At 25.8% G+C, this 22,560-nt stretch overlaps 1 protein-coding gene and 1 long non-coding RNA gene across 2 annotated transcripts in view; both read right to left on the minus strand.

Annotated features, from left to right (window-relative positions):
* Positions 1-22,560, minus strand: part of LOC135927701 (uncharacterized) — a 39,778-nt gene that overhangs the window by 16,991 nt on the left and 227 nt on the right. Inside the window, exons 3-9 of the mRNA XM_065463872.1 lie at positions 22,361-22,527; positions 22,219-22,275; positions 21,984-22,175; positions 17,826-17,915; positions 15,447-15,587; positions 15,004-15,097; positions 14,460-14,610 (exon numbers count right to left, since the gene is read on the minus strand). Of these exons, the coding sequence (XP_065319944.1) occupies positions 14,460-14,610; positions 15,004-15,097; positions 15,447-15,587; positions 17,826-17,915; positions 21,984-22,175; positions 22,219-22,275; positions 22,361-22,527 (892 nt within the window). The remainder of the gene's footprint in view (positions 1-14,459; positions 14,611-15,003; positions 15,098-15,446; positions 15,588-17,825; positions 17,916-21,983; positions 22,176-22,218; positions 22,276-22,360; positions 22,528-22,560) is intronic.
* LOC135927703 (uncharacterized) lies at positions 1,256-5,766 on the minus strand. The gene is made up of 3 exons (XR_010572156.1): positions 5,746-5,766; positions 5,074-5,149; positions 1,256-1,382 (listed from the first exon to the last, which is right to left on the minus strand). It is a non-coding gene; the product is annotated as an uncharacterized LOC135927703 (long non-coding RNA).

Raw genomic sequence — 22,560 nt, forward strand, 5'->3', positions numbered from 1 at the left:
CATTCATTGCCTTCTTGCAAGAATTATGTAATATATGGCATATACAGACAATTGGTATTAATTCATTATTGTGCTGCCTCAATTCGGTAACTTTAGTTTTGGCCAAAATTTACAGAGGCATTATCAGCGCAGAAAGCTGACATGCAAATCATTGATAACCCTGAATCAGCTATTTACCATTATGTGGCTAGCTACATCGTTGGATTTTTCACTATCCGAGGAAAAATTTTTAACAGTTTTATTGAAATGTTCTTATTATTGTTGAAATAGAGAAGGATCGAGGGAAATATTCCTTATTAGATGCTTCTGTTAGAATTGTATATGGATGCCCATCTTTCAAATCGTCTAGAATTGACCTCTAGGATTCAGGTACTAAAACACTTGTGATAGCCTTGCTCATTTTTGTTCTGCCACAAGTAAGGTTTGCACTTATATTGGAGGCGTTAAATATCATGAGAAAAGATTCGACCCACATTGTGATGATTAGCTCTGTAAATGTTGAACTACATGATAGATGTATACGATTTCCGCAAATGTAGTTGCGTCTGTATTATTTATTATTTTTGAGAATATTTTTGTATTGCAATCGATGTTGATATACTACCCTGTACTGACTTATATGAATGAAATGATGTTGATTTATTATTGGATAAAAATAAAGCAGGATAGAAAGAAATTTACAAACTAGACATGTTTTTCGAATAAATATTTAAAATTAATTTTAAAAATAATCAATTAATGTCTCTTATTTATATATTAAAAACGTTAAAATACTTTAAAAAAATTACGGTAGTTTTGCGGGAGAGAGATGTCTGCGTGTAAACTAAAAAATTGCGGGAGTCTCCTGCTGATGGGGGTAGACATGGAAACCCTGCTTAAGATAAACTAATTTTATTCTTTCCTATTCGTTCTTATTTTTTATTATAAGATAATAATTATAATTTGTTTTCTATAATAAACATGTTAATATATTATTGAGTGAATATTAAACATATTAGATTTATTAACATAAATCATAATAACAATATTATAAAATTTACATTATTTGTATTATCAATATGAATATCCTATTGTTTTATAAATAAGGCTTATGATTATGACCCCCGCCATTAGTAGCTGCAAAGTGGGGAGGTTTCCAAGATATTCGAGTAGGATCCAGTGCAAATTTTACAGGCGATTTTCTATCAATCACGTCATCGTCATCATTTTTGACTATACTAGGAGAATCTGATTCATTTTTACTAGAAGAAATTATTTTAAGTAGAGCTTCGTCGAGTTGTTTAGAACTCACACATATAACGTGCTTACATTTCCAATATTTAGTCATGTTCATGGCTTTTAACGTATTTAGAATGTCTTCTTGAGAAATGGAAGTTAATTTGCTACAGAAAAGGAATAATAAGTTATATGAAATTAATTTAAGAGGATTGGGGTGGGGGTAAAGAATAATATGCATTAAGCAAAAAGCTAACCATTTCTACTCCGTATAAATTGATTTAAATTAAGTTTAGTTAGTGAGATGATCTCACATTTAGTCACTGAAGTGATCTACCATTTTAAATCAGCTGTGGATAATATATTTTGCCTTTAAAGTGGAATATGTATATTTTTGACAAATAATACTCCCAATTTTTTTCTACTTATACGTTGTATAGGCCTTATAAAAAATAATAGAGGTATAATTTATATGAGATAATATATTAAACATATGAGTTAAAATTAATTATAAAATTTATCGGTTCAGGTCCAGATGTTTTAACGGTTTAAGGCTCAGGTTTTAAAAAATAATGATATCGGGTTGGTTTAAAACCGGTTTGAGCTTTTTAGCATATTCACTTTGATTGAGAAAGTCTCGAATCTTTTGATTATAGATTTAGTTTGGTTTAGATTCTAGGAAAATAAATTCATAAAGGTCTAGATTCGGTTCAGTTATTAAATTATATAAAGATTATTATTCTCTTTTATACAGGGTACCCAAATATGGCTCTATAGATAATAAACTTGTTTAATTAAAGGAATAAAGACAAAAGTCAAAAGCTTACCCAAATTAATATTCTCAATTTTTATTTGTAAAATTATGATTACGGCCTAAAATTAAAATAACATCCTATATATCTTTGCCCAATCTTGTTCTGTGGTGATAAAACCAATTTTAATCCTGAAAATGATCTCTACCAAAACCTGTGTAACTGGGACATATACGGCTATTCCTCATAATAAATACAGACCCTAATTTTCTTCCATAGAATATCGATGTTTTTATTAAACTATTCGATGCTGTTAAAGAATTTTAATAATACCTATTAATTGCTCTTGATTGTGTGACATATTTTGACTTCTGTGATTTTCTTTCATCGGTGTGCATCCCATACTTTACACCCCTCAATTTATGATTGTAAAAATCTATAGAATTAAATTTATAAATAAAGCTAGACCTCTATAAAAAGAAAAGAAATTAAACTTTAGCTATTCCCAGCAAACCTAAATGAAAATGGTCATTATTGATTTGCTGCATATGTTAGAATTCTACTTTCAAGATCATAGAGAATCTACTTGAATTATAAGATTTTTTCAATAATTTATCTATACGTATCACTGGTTCTGAGTTATTTAAATGAAATACAATAAAAAATATTTTAATAGCTTTAAAATCGGTATATATATTTACAAAGCTCATACAGTTCTAGCCATTAATATTAAGTGATATTTATTTGTCTCTCTTAAAATGTAAGATTGAAATAAACTTAAAACAAGATTTGGCAATTTTGATAAATCTATATATTAATGGAGATATAGTATAAAATCACGCATTCTGTGCATGTTTTTATCTTGATCCCAGATATCAAATATTATTATCACATAAATAACAAGATTAGAAAACATCTTTGCTTGACATGATGTAATGACAACACTTGATTGTATAATGATAGACCAGTCAAAATAATTATCTCGACACTTAAAAACTTGGCACATAATACAAATCAAGAATAATTAACAGGTACATTTGTGAATTCTTTCAACGATATCGAAAGGGTTTTTTAAAAAAGGCCCCGATATTCGAGCATATTAGAAAGAGGAAGAATATTAGAGCAACCAGAACTCCATCAATTAGCAACAATAGCCATGTCTATTAACCGTAGAGCATAAGAGATAAAGACATATCAGATGCTTTTAATTTATACGTTGTAATCATGATTTAATACACAACCTGTGTGTTCTTCTTATTCCTATCAATTTATCATAAAATAAGGTTAAAATCTTTATTAGAGCTATATGGGTACTTTTATCTCTGTATAAAAAATAATAATTATTTAACCTTCTTACTTTAACCGACCCAGAACTTTTATCCTGAACCAACCTAAACCTGTACAATTATGTCTTCCTGAGACCTTAACCAGGGGTCTATGTATCTAAAGGTTTGACACTCTGGCTGGCATAGTCAAATAACTGAATATAAAAATATCTAAAATAAAGGCGGAGAGTGACCAATCAAAATTAATTCAAATGAAATATGAAAAAAAGGTTGGCCGATCAATTTAAAGGTTGATTCAGGTTTGGGTGACAAAAATTTAGACGACTCAGGTTTATTTTAGTAATTAATAAAGGTTAATATCGGTTCGTACTCTTGGCTTCAACTTAATTATATAAAAATTGAAGAAAAATATTGATATTAGATGTGGGTAAATATTCTTCATTCATATACTACTTAGATGGGATATTTTTAGTTTAAATTTTATTTTACAATTTATAAAAAAAATAATTTCTATTGACATCTATGGGCGCAAAAAGGAATAAAAATGCTATCATTGTAACAAATATTGTCAGATTCTATGTGTAATCCACTAGTAATAGAAATCATAATACTAAAAGAAATAAAACATTTATAATTTGATCGGAACACAAAAATGTCGAAAAGTTAAAACATAATAAAATACAAGCAACGAGATATGTTAGCCAGAGAAAAAATAAAATTGAACTTAGTCATGCCAAATTAAATCTTTAAGCGTTCTTAAGGTTATAAAAATAACATTTAATTTGAGAATGTTAAATAAGCTCACCAGACTTTTTTAAAAAACAATTTATAATTTGAACATTTCTAGAAGACCCATTAATAAATTGTCAAAAAAGGGGTTGATTAGCAAACCCTAAATTGTTGCTTGTGATGCTACTGTAATGAACCGCCTATTGATTCACTACATGGAGGTTTTCCTGCATAAATAAAAATTAATAAAAATCTAAGAACTTTTAAATAAGTAATTGTAATATGTATACAAAAATGAAATAACATTTTAAAGAATTTTATTTTGCTTTTAAATTTTTTCGAATTGATTTATAAGAATTTCTGCATGTCAACAAATTCAAATGAGCAATATAATTACATTTTTAAAATTTCAGAAAAAATGTGGGCCAGGCCGCAGTGCCACTAAGTAACCCCAAGTCAATGAGCGAAAGCCACCTGATGACTTATATATAAAACTATACAATTATATAATGGGTACTGAGTATCTGTGTTGACTATGAGGTAGCCCTCCTCCCTTAAATATCAATGGCACAGTGGAATGCACCCGCAGTGTTAGAGAGCCCTGCCAGACTGGACCCAAAAATATCAATATATTTAAAATCGAGCTAAGTTAAATTTTTTGTTTTAAAAATTATCTAAATATTTATTCACTTTTAATGACAATGATTTCTTTTTAAAATTTTCCCTAAAATAGAGCTTAAACTATCTAAAATTCAGTTAAAATTATTTTATTTCTAAGGATCTGATATATTCTAAAGGATCCATATGTAAATAATATTCTCAGTTTTATATATAAATGACAGGCCAATACAAAGTGTTAGTAAAAAATGATTGCTACTAATTTCTAAATAAAGTATTTACTTATTTCACTTTAAAGTCAAAATTATATATTCTACAGTTAATTCAGGTCAGTGACTATAATTTGAATAAGTGTACGAGGCAAAAAAAGTTAGCTTTTCATTTAATGTGAATAACATGAAAAAAAGTGTAATTTTTTACTAATAAGAGATTTAAGGGTATCTTTATATAAGATTATTGTTAATATCAATTACGTCGTTGGGGATGGCTATTTTGGGCGAGCCCAAAATATTTCATTTTATATCTTAAGGAAACGTTGTTTGAGCATGCCTAAATAGCAAAGTTCAAAAAATAAAAATGAATAAATTCTACCATATTCATTATTCAAATGAATTTTTATCAGCAATTCATGAATATAGTTTGAAATGTTTTTTTTATATTATACTTATTTATCGAGCAAGCAATAGTATAATTTTCTATGAAAATTGTTTGTTAAAACTATCTTTTAGCATTAGTTTGTTTTAGTTTTTTAAATATAATTTTATATATATTAAGCTGATTTTTATTGAATTATAAATTTAAATGTGAAGAATATATTTTTTAATAACTCGTTTTAAATAGGAATTTGGTCAAAAGAAAAAAGTAGGGGTAATGACATTAATTTTTTTTTTACAATGTTCGAATTAAATGAGAACAAAATATAAAAATTTTGTTTATATATTTTGTGCTCCCAGACATTGTTAATTTCAATTTTTTATGCACTTATTTTTAAATATTATTTGTTTTTTAATAATTAATATTTCTGATATTTATATATATAACTAGTAAATAGCCCATCAAAAATGACGGGGAATGAAAATTTTCTTCTAACTTTTATGCATGTTACCTGTTATTTGAAAATAATATCCAATTTTTATTCTTCTTACCTCCTCATCCCTTCAGGCCAGGTATAATCCATTAAAACTAAGTGCTATGATTTGAGTAAAAATAAATTTAAAGCATTTACTTGATAATACCAATATTATTTGTTAAATATTACTGATTACTTATACCTAATATTTAATATTTAAAAAAATTTCCAGGCAAAGTCCAAAGCCATATTAATTATGAAAATTCTTCCAAGCCCAATGAAAGATCATAATAATTTTGGTAGTTGAGAACTGAAATAAAATATTTATAATTATCATGATGAATTTAAAAATACAATCAAAATTCAGATTTTCATGGGCCTTGGTTTTTTGATCAGGTCAAGCCCAGGCCTGCAAAAAAATTTATTTTGGGCCAATGTCTGATCTATAATTAATAATAAAAAAATTCTCAAGCGTCCAAGCTCATAATAATTTTGAAAAATTTTCCCCAAGCCCAGCCCAATATAATTTATAAAAACATTTTCCAAGCCCAGCCCAACCCATAATAATTTTATAAAAAAATTTTCTCAAACCTGGCTAACCGATAGTAATTTTCCAAGCCTGGAGATAGGTAAATCTCTAAAAACCATATCTATTTTTTAGTCTATTTTAACCTAGCTCACTCCAACGAAGGCCAACCCATTAAGACTAAGAGTGAATATTTTTTTGAATAAAAATATATTTTACCTGAGGGCCAAATAAATATTCTGTGTTAAATATTATATGCCTAATATTAAAAAAATTCCCAAGCCAGGTCTTCGCACTTGGTTTTCTCAAACCCGCAAAAGACCATAATAATTTTGATAGTTGAGGACTGAAATAAAATATATAAAAAATCACAATGCATTTAAAAATACAATAAGAATATGAAAGTTGCATGGGCCTTGGTTTTTGATCAGGCCTTGCCATGTCTTCAAAAGAAATTTTCAGGCCAATTTCTAGTCCATATTTAAAATTAAAAAATTTACAGGAATCTTAGACTATAATAATTATGAAAAATGTTTCTCAAGCTATGTCCAAGTCCATATTAATGATGAAAAATATTTCCCAAGCCCAGGAAAACCCAAATAATTTATTTGATCCAGAAAAATAGGTCTGATGTAAGGGGCTTATAAGAATTAAATCTGTCTAATTTCAAAATTATAATCAAATGAAGGGTAAATTTCTGATTTACCTATGATTCTACTGGTGAGCTCCTGGTATTTATATGAAATTCATGAATACCCCCGCTCTAATCCAGCGGTACGGCGTATGCCGATATATTTTTTTTTTGGGTTGTAAAAATAAATTTTTATTTAGGCCTGCCATCTGCCCAGATCCGAAAGGTGCGGGGTAGTCGAATTTAAGCGGGGAGGAGTGTTATGTTCTATCTCCCCACTTGCCCCGTATAACTTATTTCTTCTCTTTACGTTTTTTTATTTCTACTTGCTTCTTTTGTTTTCCCATCTTCCTTTTTTTTTGTTATGAAATTGATTTTATACCTTATTTTTATATTTGAAACTGGTTCTAACCAGTTTCAAGAATGATTGTATCGCGATTAAATAACAACCTTTTTTTTCTCTTTGTTTTAAAAATTATAAAGGTTGGAAAAATACCTTTTTCTGGATATATATTTATTTTTTTTTGTAAAATTTATGAAAATTTATTGTGCGTAGTTCTTTTTTTAATTATTTTGTAAATTGTAACATTTTAACAATAAAGTTAAATTACTAAAATTACTCTGGATGATGACAAAGTTAAAAACCGGTCCCAACGTCAACCTACCAGAAAATCCCGGTCCCACGAATTCTGCCGATCCCTCACCTTATCCCTCGGTAGAACCGCTCGCGGTCGTGGCCCCAAACTCAACACATATTAAAGTACCATTCTGAAAATATGTTCATCCTAATTTAAACTTTAAACAAACCATTTTAAATTTTGATATTTCCAATACATGCTCACAGTATACATTGCAACAATTTTACTCTTAAATTTTAATATTTATATAAAATTTATTAATAAAGTATATTTAATACCATACACACAAACATTACCCTTCAACATCTAAATAATTAATATTTTAAATTATATTATATTCAAGTTGGTGCATACGTGAAACTTTAATATATATATAAATAATATTTTAAATTTATTTATATTAAGTTGGTGCATGCGGTAAAGCATATACCTTTGAAACGGGAGGCTCGAGTTCGAATCCCGGGGATGGCAAAAAAAAATTTAAAAAAAATTAACATTACACTATATAGTCTCCTTAAATTTTAAATATATTACGGAGATACTAAAACGATCATCATGTGATTATGGCGATTATATATATTAGATATTATATAAATTTTCGCTAAAATTAATATTATATGAATTTATAATTATATTAATTTTTATTGCTATAAGTTTATGATTTTACTTTATTTAATTTTGTTACTTGATGGAATAAATGATGATTTCTCTAAAAAAAATTTTATATTAGGGCATTAAAATTTTATTTAAAAAAAGAAATTTATGAGTTTCTTGAAGCTATTCACTCGGTAAATTTACACTTATAACTAAACCAAAATGAACTTATATACGCCATTTGTATTCATTTAAACTGTTTGATAACCTAGCACCAAACTTTCTCCGGAATAGCCTTCATTGCAACTCTTATAAATGGCGTATTGTAAGATATACACTTGATCATCCTAAGAGCATTGAGATCAATTCAAATTCTGTCTTTTCATATCTGATGGGAAACGTCCTGATGGATTTTCCAAAATTCATTGGTTAATGACCGATGGGATTACTCTTGAATTGATCCATTGGCCCTCTCCAATCTAACTCCAAACATCCTAAGGAAAAAGGAGCAGTTGGAAATTGCGAAATATTCTGAACTTTCGCAAGGCACATATTTATCCTCATCATTTCCACCACCTAAACAATTTCTGAGAATCTTTATCCTTTTTAAAGAACTTGCTTCTCACATTCGTATACTCACCAATGAACCCCGTGAAGTCTTCTTCTTGAGGCAAAAACTAGCAATTGTTATTTACAAAGATCATTACATCTGCTTCATGGGAAGCCTCATCCTAAAATATGATTATTTTTAATACTTAACATATGTTTTTTAAAATTATATACGTGAACTATATATTTATTTATGCTAATATGAATTATATGTAATTGTTAAATAGTATAATCTCGATTATATATTTTTTTTAAATATAATACTTTAACTATATGTTTCTTCCATAATAATTATTTATTTATCATTAAAATTTATCTTGTCATTTAAAGAGGAAGGCTCTAGGATTGATTGATAGGGATTTAATAAAAATTAAAGGTAAAATGATAATATAAATATATAGTAATATACTATAAAAATGAAATTTATTATAACAATTGAATAATTTTTATTATTAATTAAATCAAATAAAATATTTTAAATTTTAGATGACATAAATAAAATCTTTCATTTAAAGATGGATATAATTGAAAGTTTTTCAGGTGGTCTGCTTCAAATTAAATTCATGGATTACCTTTTAAAATGCTTGAATATGATGAATACAAAATGATTTCTGGATTAATGTACAAATCTTCAAATATACCATGAGAATTTTTTTTATCTATGACATAAGTTTGTAACGGCCGTTAAAAATCCTCAAATGCCCCATCCATTATTTAAATGTTTTTCGACCGAATTACTAACTTCACTACCCGGAACGTTAAAATAACAATAATTTTATAAACCAATCATGTTTTGATATCTGTATTTGTAAGAACATATTATAAATACCTTTCTAATTTTTGTGAATTTACTATTTTATTTATAGATTTAATTTTAATTAAGCATACTGTATATTCTTTCAAATAGTATTAAAATCAAAATATTAGCTTCAAATTCAAAAATATTATGTCCAAATTTTATTGTCCGTGCCGGCCCTTTAAAATTTTACAAAATGTCCAGCCCGGCCTATAATTTGCTATAAAATTTTATAAAATATTTATTAATTTGTTAATGAAACTACTAAAAAATTAGATTGCAGGGAATAATTTTTTTATAAATTTATTTTTATTAGACATTTCTTAAAAAAACGGCGGGTTAAATTTTTTGCCTGGCCCGTTTTTTTTTAAAATTTTATTAAGATGAATAGCAAACTAGTGTGGTTAACAGTTAGTACTTTTTTTATAAATTAATTTTAATTTTTCCATTTTTTATTTATTATGACTCACATAAAAAAATATATTATCATGAATTCTTTTTTAACAAAATTATAAATAAAAGTTAAAAAAATAATTTTGATTCATTTTGAATATGAACTATTTATATTCAAAATTCTTTTAATATCAATGAGATTTGTTTGATGAAAAAATTAACAAAAATGAATATTATTCATTCATTCTTCATTCAATAACGAATAATTTTCGAACTCTGCTAAATAGAAATTCCGTTTCGTATAATGCTGCAATCAATCACAATCGGCGAGATGTCACTAGTGTTGCGTAATCGGCTAATTTTAGTCGACTAAAAACGGCTTAGCCGAGATTTTAGGTGGAAAAATCGGCTAAGCCTAATTAGGTATAGCCTAAAAATCGGCTAAGCCTAATTAGGCTAAGCCTAAAAATCGGCTAAACCTAATTAGGCTAAGCCTAAAAATCAACTAAGCCTAAAAATTGGCTAAGCCTAAAAATCGGCTAAGCCTAAAAATTGGCTAAAATAAATTAGTCAAAATTCTGCATCGATGCTTAGCATTAATTATTATTTATTTATTTTAGTAAAATAATTTATTTTATTTATATTTAATGTAAATATTTTATTATTATCAACAAATAAACATGATATGATTTAATATTTTTTATTTATATTATTATATTTTGAAATGAAAATAAATTTATTTATTTGATGTTTTTTTAATAAAAAAAATAATAAGCTGCTATATTGTAAAAATGTAATATTCTTTTATATAATTTATTAGTGATTTTCACAATCTTCTTTGTAAATACATCTTTTATTGAGGAATTATATTGTAAATTTTATTAGATAAATAAACAATCTTTTAGGTGAAATCTTTTATTATTTTTTTAAAATTATCTATTTATTATTAAATAAGGTGGATTTTATGAAACTTTTTTGATGTTATTTTATATGATCTTTTTAAGGATAATATTTTAATGTGACAATTGTCATAATCGTTCTTTTATAAGTTTTTTGAAGGAAGTATGTTAAAATAAGTATTAATAACATGTGTAAATACATATTTAGTGAAGATGTACCAATGAAAAGTGACAATTGTCATAATCGTTATTTTTAAAGTTTTTCGAATTTTTTTGACGAAAATATGTTAAAATAAGAATTAATAACATGTGTAAATATAAATTTAGTGAAGATGTACCAATGAAAAGTGACAATTGTCATAATGGTTAATTTTAAAGTTTTTTGAATTTTTTTGACGAAAATATGTTAAAATAAGTATTAATAACATGTGTAAATATAAATTTAGTGAAGATGTACCAATGAAAAGTGACAATTGTCATATCGCTATTTTTAAAGTTTTTTTAATTTTTTTGACGAAAATATGTTAAAATAAGTATTAATAACATGTGTAAATATAAATTTAGTGAAGATGTACCATAGAAAAGATACAATTGTCATAATCGTTATTTTTAAAGTTTTTTGAATTTTTTTGACGAAAATATGTTAAAATAAGTATTAATAACATGTGTAAATATAAATTTAGTGAAGATGTACCAATGAAAAGTGACAATTGTCATAATCGCTATTTTTAAAGTTTTTTGAATTTTTTTGACGAAAATATGTTAAAATAAGTATTAATAACATGTGTAAATATAAATTTAGAGAAGATGCACCATAGAAAAGTGACAATATAATCGTTATTTTTAAAGTTTTTTGATTTTTTTTGACGAAAATAGTTAACTTGCATCGATATTGATTTTAAAATAGAAAAAAAAGTTTACCCAAATTTTAAACAAGATTGTCTGGTGAAAATTGGTAAAAAAATAATAATTTCTAACTTAGGATTAGATATTATGATATAAATTTTGCATATTAATTTCTGACCCGATGAACAAATGTAATAAAATGCCAATTTGCTCCTGTTTTTGGGGAAGAATCTATTATTACCATATGTTTTTCTATGGCATATACTCAGGCAATTTTAATTTTACAATCTATATTTTTACCCATTTACATCAAAGAAATTTTAAAAATAACGATTATGACAATTGTCACTTTTCTATAGTACATCTTCACTAAATTTTTATTTAAACATGTTATTATTACTCATTTTAATATATTTTCGTCAACAAAAATCAAAAAACTTGAAAAATAATGATTATGACAATTGTCGCTTATCTAGAGTACATCTTCATTAAATTTTTATTTAAACATGTTATATATACATATTTTAAAATATTTTCGTCAAAAAAATTCAAAAAACTTTAAGAATAACGATTATGACAATTGTCACTTTTCATTGGTACATCTTCACTAAATTTATATTTACACATGTTATTAACACTTATTTTAACATATTTTCGTCAAAAAAATTTAAAAAATAACGAATATGACAATTGTCACTTTTCATTGTCTTCACTAAATTTATATTTACACATGTTATTAATACTTATTTTAACATATTTTCGTCAAAAACTTTAAAAATAACCATTATGACAATGTCAATTTTCTATGGTACATCTTCACTAAATTTTATTTAAACATGTTATCAATACTTATTTTAACATATTTTCTTCAAAAAAATTCAAAAAACTTATAAAATAACGATTATGACAATTGTCACTTTTCTATGGTACATCTTCACTAAATTTTTATTTAAACATGTTTTTAATACTTATTTTAACATATTTTCTTCAAAAAAATTCCAAAAACTTATAAAATAACGATTATGATAATTGTCACTTTTCTATGGTACATCTTCACTAAGTTTTTATTTAAACATGTTTTTACTACTTATTTTAACATATTTTCTTCAAAAAAATTCAAAAAACTTTAAAAATAACGATTATGACAAATGTCACTTTTCATTGGTACATCTTCACTAAATTTATATTTACACATGTTATTAATACTTATTTTAACCTATTTTCTTCAAAAAAATTCAAAAAACTTATAAAATAACGATTATGACAATTGTCACTTTTCATTGGTACATCTTCACTAAATTTATAATTACACATGTTATTAATACTTATTTTAACCTATTTTCTTCAAAAAAATTCAAAAAACGTATAAAATAACGATTATGACAATTGTCACTTTTCTATGGTACATCTTCACTAAATTTTTATTTAAACATGTTTTTAATACTTATTTTAACATATTTTCTTCAAAAAAATTCAAAAAACTTTAAAAATAACGATTATGACAATTGTCAATTTTCTATGGTACATCTTCACTAAATTTTTATTTAAACATGTTATTAATACTTATTTTAACATATTGTCGTCAAAAAAATTCAAAAAACTTTAAAAATAACGATTATGACAATTGTCACTTTTCTTTGGTACATCTTCACTAAATTTATATTTACACATGTTATTAATACTTATTTTAACCTATTTTCTTCAAAAAAATTCAAAAAACTTATAAAATAACGATTATGACAATTGTCAAATTAAAATATTATCCTTAAAAAGATCATATAAAATCATCAAAAAAGTTTCATAAAATCCACCTCATTTAATAAAAAAGATACTTTAAAAAAAATGATAAAAAAATTATAAAAGATTTCACCTAAAAGATTGTTTATTTATCTAATAAAATTTACAATATAATTCCTCAATAAAAGATGTATTTATTAAGAAGATTGTGAAAATCACTAATAAATTATATTAAAAAGAATATTACAATTTTACAATATAGCAGCATATTATTTTTTTTATTAAAATAACATCAAATAAATAAATTTATTTTCATTTGAAAATATAATAATATAAATTAAAAATATTAAATCATATCATGTTTATTTGTTGATAATAATAAAATATTTACATTAAATATAAATAAAATAAATTATTTTACTAAAATAAATAAATAATAATTAATACTAAGCATCGATGCAGAATTTTGACTATTTTTTAGCAGATTTATATAGGCTTAGCCGATTTTTAGGCTTAACCTAATTAGGCTTAGCCGATTTTTAGTTTTAGCCGATTTTTAGGTTTACCTAATTAGGCTTAGCCGATTTTTAGGCTTAGGCGTAGTTTTTAGCCGATTACGCAACACTAGATGTCACACAATTAAACAGCTGATTAAGATTATAAAATTAGCTAGAAAACCGGCCGTAAAAAACATGATTTTAAAAAATATAATCGCGGGCTAGGCTAAAAAATAAACAAAGTTTAAAAATCGGAATTGACATAAAAATAGAAAACATGGGATTGGCCAAATTTATTTTTTAAATTCCGGACGAGCATGAAAATGGGAAGCCAAGCGGCCTACCTTTATAGCTGTTTGATTAATATATCAATAATTTTTAAATTATCATCATGATTAGAATTAAAGATAAACATTGATCACATAAATAAATATTTTTATAAACTCGATGAGCTGTTGGTGCTATATTTTACATAACGTTCACTATAAATGCAGTCCAAATGCCACAAGCTAGTGATACCGCTGATTAATTTGGTACAACATGGGGAAAAAAATGTAAAAAGAGAATAACAGATTTTTTTCTTTAAAATATAGTATATATAAATTAATTTATTCGTTCACAGACCTGAGATCTTTTATGGATATATTCTTCCCGTGTAATTTGATGGTTTGAAGTAAAGTTATACACCAATACTTCTTGTAAGATGCGACGCCAAGATCCGATAGAGGTTTTTCTGGACGACCAACGATACCTTCCAATTTTGAAAGTTCGTAACCTTGATTAGTTTGGCAATATAAAAAGAATGAGAATATAATTGGCTCATTTTTTTTTAAATATTAATTTGCGTTTCCTAAATGATGAAATTAACAAAAATATATATAACAATTAATATTTGATAGAATAGTTATAGGTATTTTTTTATACCTATCAAAATGATGTTTTTTTAAAAAAAATCATAAGATAAATGAAAAAAAAACGAATTTTAGATTTTAAAATATATTTTACACAATAAAATCGGTCAATTTTTCATTTTTTAATATATATGAATCTTAAATAAATTAGAGTTTTATTATAAAAAATTTATTACATCTTGATTACACAAAATAAATTCAAAAATTTCTTAATTAATGTATCCAAATTTTAATAATTTAGGAAAACGATAATTTACTTAATGATATTAGAAAATTGCCCAGTCCACATTTTTGAAAAGGCGGCAAGACTAACAAGCAAGCTAAATTATTTCCGTCAATAGAAGCTTTCTCCTAATATATTTTATAAAAAATTTTTACCTTTAGCCAAAATTAAATTTTAATTTAAAAATTTAATTTTTTCTTCATTCTCCTAAAATTTTTAATCCTCCCTTTCATTTTTATAAATTTACTTAAATAATTTTTTGATATTCATATTAGGCCATTTCCAGACAAAACGTTTTCAACATTATTTTTTTATAAACGTGTAATGACATAGAAGAGTTTCCCAACCAATATGTTAAACGTTCTGTCTGGAAATGGCCTCAGACAAATTTATAAATATCAGCTCATGATATCTAAAAAAATGAACGAATGCGACAACTCGAATTATAATATATATAAGTATTTTTTGAAAAAAAACCTTTGAAAAATATCCCAATAGATGGGCGCCTTCTTTGTTAACGAATGTTAGCACGTAAAAGTAAAAAGGTTCCACGTCAAAATAAACTGCCTTGTGGTCGAGAAACAACTTGGACATCAGACAAAGATTTTGACAATACAACTAAATAAGAAGGAAATATTCACGAAATATATTTGCTAGGAATGGATGATAAAAAAAAGAATTATTATTGTTGGAAATAATGAATTTTTTAAACCAATCATTTTTGTTTTATTTAAAACCTCGCATTAAACTTTTTTTTAAACCCTAACCCATAAAAAAAACTTTTTATTTTATTTGTCCGACGGATCTAATCCCGTTCAGAAATTTTATTTAAGAAAAATATCTTTAAATTTTTTTGGACTGTTTTAAAAAAATTAGGATATTGATAGCGTAAAAATTATAAGCGGCAAAGGATAATAGAAAGATGTTGTGGTGTTATTCTTATAGAATATTTGAAATAAAATATTAGGGGTCAAAAATAAGAAGATTCGAGAAAGAACTAAAATTATAAAATCAAGACCCGGTCCAGTCCGAGTCAAGTTCGACCAACCCGAGTTAGGCTAATCCTTGCAAGGTTCTATATTATAAACTTTTTCTTTTTTTCTTCCTTCCTTCTATATTTTGGCATAAATTTTACATTTTCCACATATCAATAATTATGTGAACTAAAAACTCTCATTAAAATATTATGTAGACTAGATCTTCGAGCAAATATAGAAGCTATTGCAGGATTCACTGTGGATTTCAATGATAGACCAGCATATCTCATAGGCAGCTGAAGATGTTTGAATATTGTGCCCCCTTCGCCACCCCAACCCATATAAAATTGTAACACTACATTACAACTTATAAGAAAGATTGAGTTTCGTGCTGTATGAAAAAGACCTTCATATTTAAGAATATGTGATGAACGAAATGTATATAATATTTCGAGAATGTTGGATAAAAATGTGAAAAGAAAAAAACGCTTGATGGGCAGGCAGGATTATCGAGGAAGGGTTTTAAGTTATTATTTGACTAGGAAATTTTTTAGAAATTTCTGACTTGTTTACAACCCTCAATTGGGCAAATTAAGGTGAGTTAACTAATTTATTAGTGTAATAGTAAATATATTATTGGAATGTATGTTACCCTGAGTAGATTTTACATTTGGAATGATTTCGGGATCAGGCCCGTTTTGAACAAACCAAGGTGTCACCTTTCTGAATCCCGTCCTCTGATAGAATTAGATAATTATTAAATTGAAGTAGGATGGTGCACCCTAAATATTAAGATTATAATTGCTGTATTGGGGAAAAGGTTGGCAAAATTGTGGCATGAAAAGATTATGCTAGGTGGTATTGAATGTATTGTTAAAGTCAATTTTTAAAAAGAAAACGTGTTTAAACAGAGCTAGTGATAAATCCCGTCACCATTTGATAAATAATAATCAATTTTTCAAGACATGCTGAACAACGACCAAATTTTATTAAAACGCAATAAGAAAATATTAAAAGGCGGAATTAGCGGTAGTCTCTCATATTTTTATATATCATACTTCGCAACATAGAACCCCCTAGGTTTCACAAAATAAATCTCCCAGATCTATGCGATTGGTGAGCTCATCGCCGACTAGGCCACAGACGATACATGGTTGAAATCACCATTATTTTTTAATATATAATTATAAATAAACGGCGGGATGAAAAAAATATAAAAATAAATCCGGCTTGAAGGGATTTATTACTACTCTGAAATCAGCGTTAAAGATTGATTTTCAGGCTGCATAAGCGGAAACTCCTCTTTTCATACAAAAACCGAATTGGTGGGAGTTAACAAAGGTACCAAGCTTTTAAATTTGGAGATAACTCTCTCAAAGGTACTATCTATTAATATTGGCTGATACCTCTCTGTCTTTCCTTTTAAAAGAAATTAATCATGCCCCAAAAGATGAAAGAAAGATGGGTTTAGGCATGGCTTCCTCGAGGATAAGATTAAGAAATTTTGCAATATTATTAACGAGGGAATGGCTCTGGGGTGAATGTGAATCACTGACATAAATGTCCTAGACAAAATTTGGGGTATTTTTGCCCGATGTCTTTTTGCCTAGGGCATATGCCGATGATTCTTCTAGGATAATATCCTGTAAATATATTATATAGCTTTGATGCTATAAAAATATGCAGGGTACAAACAGTTTATAGTATATATTTATTGTGTATAGACTTACTTTACACAATCCTGAATTTTTTTAATAACAAAACAATTTTTGGATCTAATTTTGTGTATATGAAAAAATTTTATTTACCAAATCTTTAATATTTTTCATTACACCCCTTTCTCATTTACTCATATTTTTAAAAACAAATCATATTTTACCGTATCTATCTTTCCATCAACTTCATAAACAGAAATGTGTCCTTTGCGATAAATTTCTATGCCTGGTGGCTGTCTATGTGGGCATTCATTCTTTTTTAAAAAAAGAAGTAAATAATAAATAGTATTTTTGACATGTTTCATTATAATGACAAGAGGTTTACCATAATCCTTAAATCAAACAAACTTAAATTCAAACATGGGCACTTGACAAGCTATGGACGAAAACTATTTAAATTTTTGGAGAGAGTGAAGGCTAAGGTTGGAGAAATTGTAATGGGTCACAACTTTTGAAATCCGCAGACCAACCCCAAAGAAAAAGATTACTACAAGGTAAAATCCAAAAATATATTCAAGTAAGAATGAAAACTACTTGGACTTCATTATAGTGGCGGTAACTAAGCTAAATAAATGGCTTTCAACTAACCCCTAACAAAACAAAAGAGGATATTTCTTTCTATCAACAATATACATTCTGTTTAACTATAACAATATAAGCCGATGAAGCAAATTTATATGCAGTAGAACAAAAATATTATGATAACAAAAATATGATAATTAATAGAGATCTGCAAAGTTAGGCCCGGCCCTTACTCGGCCCGAACGGGCTTTGGGCCAGGCTCGAGCCTAATTCTATTTAAAATATTTTTAAAAAAATTCGGGCCGGGTCGAGTCAGACCTTGGAATTTTTTTTAAATATATCTAAATTTATCAATTTTATATTGAATTTTTATGTTTGATTTTATTTATTGAAACTAAACGCCATATAACATGTCTTTTATTTTGAGTAATTATAAAAATTAATTTCTATATTTAAATAAATTCGGGCAAGGCCGGCAAATCTTTTTAAAAAAATTTGAGTTCAGGCCAAGCTGGCAAAGCTTTTTTAGAAAAATTTCAGGTCAGGCTTGAAAAATTAGGCCCGATGCAGATCACTAATATATAACATATGCTATGAAGCAAATTATTAATAGAGGAGCAAAAATTAATCTACAAAATGTGATATTTACAATATATGCCGAAAGTTATATAAGATAATGTAACAATATTAATAAACTATTGTGCTAGTTAAAACCAACTGTTCCACCTCAGGTTCATGTTAATTCTAAACATTGTAACACCATTTTTATGAAGGGGGAAGTTATGGGCAGATAAATAAATTTTAAACTAACACTAAATGATGATAATATCAACAAGCACAAATTAATATTCAATACAATAAAGATTTCGATAATACAATAACAATTAACTCCTCAATCAATTCAAAAATTAATACAATATTGATTGAATCTTGATAATCAAATGATCATAACAATTAGTTAACAACACAATAAAAAATGGCTCTGGATTTTTAAAGGATGGAATGTTGGAGTAGTCAAATATATCTAATTCTTAATTTATCATATTTTATTAAATATCATCTAATGACCTTTTTGCAATTTATATTTCTACATTACTTATTTCATTTTATATTATAACATTCAAATTCAATTCAACTATAATTTGCCTTATATAAACTTATAATTTTATATAGAAGTATCACAGTGTAAATTATTTTAGATAATAAAATCATTTGTTTAATTCTAGCTTGCCATCTTGTATTTCTATCAGATATTAAATATAACAATTCTAGATCTATATCTTTAACCTAGTTAGATATGGGCATTGAAGTAAGGATTACATATTTTATCTTAATTCAATATTTTAAGAAAACTTGTGAACATTTCTGCTCATGAGTAATGTTGTCTTGATTAATATTTAAACAAAAATTGAGCAAAAAATTAATATAAATTTTGGTGGGTGCTAAAATGTGATGGAGATAAATTATCTTTTATTTTAAAAATTAATATTAAAAAAATTCCAGTCTATTTGTATGTAAAATTAAAAAAAATTTTTTTTGAAAGGAACAATGGATCCTTGACAAACAAAATAATCTCAATTACTAACTTCATTTTTTAAAAATTAATATTAAAAAATTCCAGTCTATTTGTATGTAAAATTAAAAAAATTTTTTTGAAAGGAACAATGGATCCTTGACAAACAAAATAATCTCAATTACTAACTTCATTTTTTTAAAAAGGATAATCAATACAGGCAAATTGACAAATTAAGATTGAACCTAGTATTGTTGATCCTTTAACAAATCTAATCAGTGTTGGTAATAAAAAATGGTATCAGTGTGTCTGATAATAATTGCTAGTGTCTAATAGTTTTAGTCGAACAATTCGACTAAAACTTTAGCGACTAAATTAGTTGATTAGTCGACTAATTTGGTCGACTAAAACGACTAATTAGTCGACTAAAAACGACTAATTAGTCGACTAAAAACGACTAATTAGTCGACTAAAAACGACTAATCGACTAATTAGTCGACTAAAACGACTAATCAGAGAAGATAAACAAAAAGAAGTAAAGTGAGAATTTGTCATTAAAATAACTCTATGAGTTATATATAAGTTATTTTTAATATATTTTTTTTTGAATTTCTTTTTCTTTGAAGGAACAGGTTAAAATTTTAAATTGTTATTTTTGAACTTTTTAAAAATTATTTTAAAGCAAGGTATAAATATATATTGTAAACATGTTAATTAAAATTTCAGTGAAGATGTACCATAGAAAAGTGACAATTGTCATAATCGTCATTTATAGGTTTTTTTGAAATTTTTTGAAGCAAATGGGTAAAAATATATATTAAACATGTTAAAATAAAATTTAAGCGAAGATGTACCATAGAAAAGTGACAATTGTCATAATTGTCATTTATAGGTTTTTTTGAAATTTTTTTAAGCAAATAGGTAAAAATATATACTGTAAACATGTTAAAATAAAATTTAAGTGAAGATGTACCATAGAAAAGTGACAATTGTCATAATCGTCATTTTTTAGTTTTGTTGAAATTTTTTGAAGCAAATGGATAATATATATTGTAAACATGTTATATTTAAATTTCGTCAAGATGTACCATAGAAAAGTGATAATTGTCATAATCGTCATTTTTAAGTTTTTTTGGAATTTTTTGAAGCATATGGGTAAAAATATATATTGTAAACATGTTATATTAAAATTTCAGTGAAGATGTACCATAGAAAAGTGACAATTGTCATAATCGTCATTTATATGTTTTTTTGAAATTTTTTGAAGCAAATGGGTAAAAATATATATTGTAAACATGTTATATTAAAATTTCAGTGAAGATATACCATAGATAAGTGACAATTCTCATAATCGTCATTTTTAGGTTTTTTTGAAATTTTTTGAAGCAAATGGGTAAAAATATATATTGTAAACATGTTATATTAAAATTTCAGTGAAGATATACCATAGAAAAGTGACAATTCTCATAATCATTATTTTTTTTAACTTTTTTGAAGTTACAGAGTAAAATAAATTGTAAACATGTTAATTTAAAATTTAAATAGTATATACTACCAATGTGCAAAATTTAAAAAAAATGAAGAGGGTAGGGTTGAAAATTGACTTTTTTGTCGATTTGATATGGAATTCACCATATATTTTTACCCCTTTGCTTCAAAAAATTTCAAAAAAACTTAAAAATGACGATTATGACAATTGTCACTTTTCTATGGTACATCTTCACTGAAATTTTGATTCAACATGTTTCCAATATATATTTATACCTTGCTTTAAAATAATTTAAAAAAAGTTCAAAAATAACAATTTATAATTTTAACCTGTTCCTTCAAAGAAAAATAAATTCAAAAAATAACTTATATATAACTCATATAGTTATTTTAATGACAAATTCTCACTTTACTTCTTTTTGTTTATTTTCTCTGATTAGTCGACTAAATTAGTCGTTTTAGTCGACTAAATAAGTCGTTTTTATTTGACTAAATTAGTCGTTTTAGACGTCTAAATTAGTCTTTTTTAGTCAACTAATTAGTCGTTTTAGTTGACTAAATTAGTCAACCATCGACTAATTTAGTCGCTAAAGTTTTTAGTCGATTTCCTCGACTACGACTATTAGTCGGAAGAAATCAACTATTTAACAACACTAATAATTGCAATCAATAATTAATGAATTTATCTAAGTAATAGCACTATACCTTTATGTTATTTAATTATTAAATAATGATTTTAAATACAAAACATAAGTCTATGAAAAATAAAGCTGGTATAAATTTTTTAAAATATAATTACTTTATGTTTTATAAAATTAGCTTGGTATTTCATATATCGCAAGCAATACTGACATATCCATAATTTATCCCAAGTCAAATTATTAAAAGTATTTTGTGTTTGAGGGGAAGTATCCTCTGGATATTTTGACATATACCAGCATTCAATTTCATATTGACCAAATTGAATATATGATATAGATTTAATTTGAGGCTTGATAATAATATCATAAAACTTAATTATTATAATAGTATACCTTGATCAATTTAAATTTTTTAGACTCCAATGAATTTTGTTCAAAAGGTTCTATAACCTATATAAATTTTTTAAAAAATGTTTTAAATTAAATTATAAATAATATATTTGACAGATGTTGAGTTTAATATTTTATTAATTACTTGAATATCTTCAACACATTTCTTACGTTTTTGAAGCCTAGTTAATCTTTCATCTGTATAGTTTTTAACTCCATCTAAAACATTATGACTTTCATCAAATGATAATTGACTGCCAGAATCAAGATCTATTTGATTTGCTTTAACCCAATTATCTAGTCGATGATCACCTAAAATTACTTGTAGAAATATAAAATAATATT

The sequence above is a fragment of the Gordionus sp. m RMFG-2023 genome, chromosome 3 (genome assembly GCF_954871325.1).
Source record: "Gordionus sp. m RMFG-2023 chromosome 3, tfGorSpeb1-WG-v2, whole genome shotgun sequence".
NCBI lineage: Eukaryota > Metazoa > Nematomorpha > Gordioida > Chordodea > Parachordodidae > Gordionus > Gordionus sp. m RMFG-2023.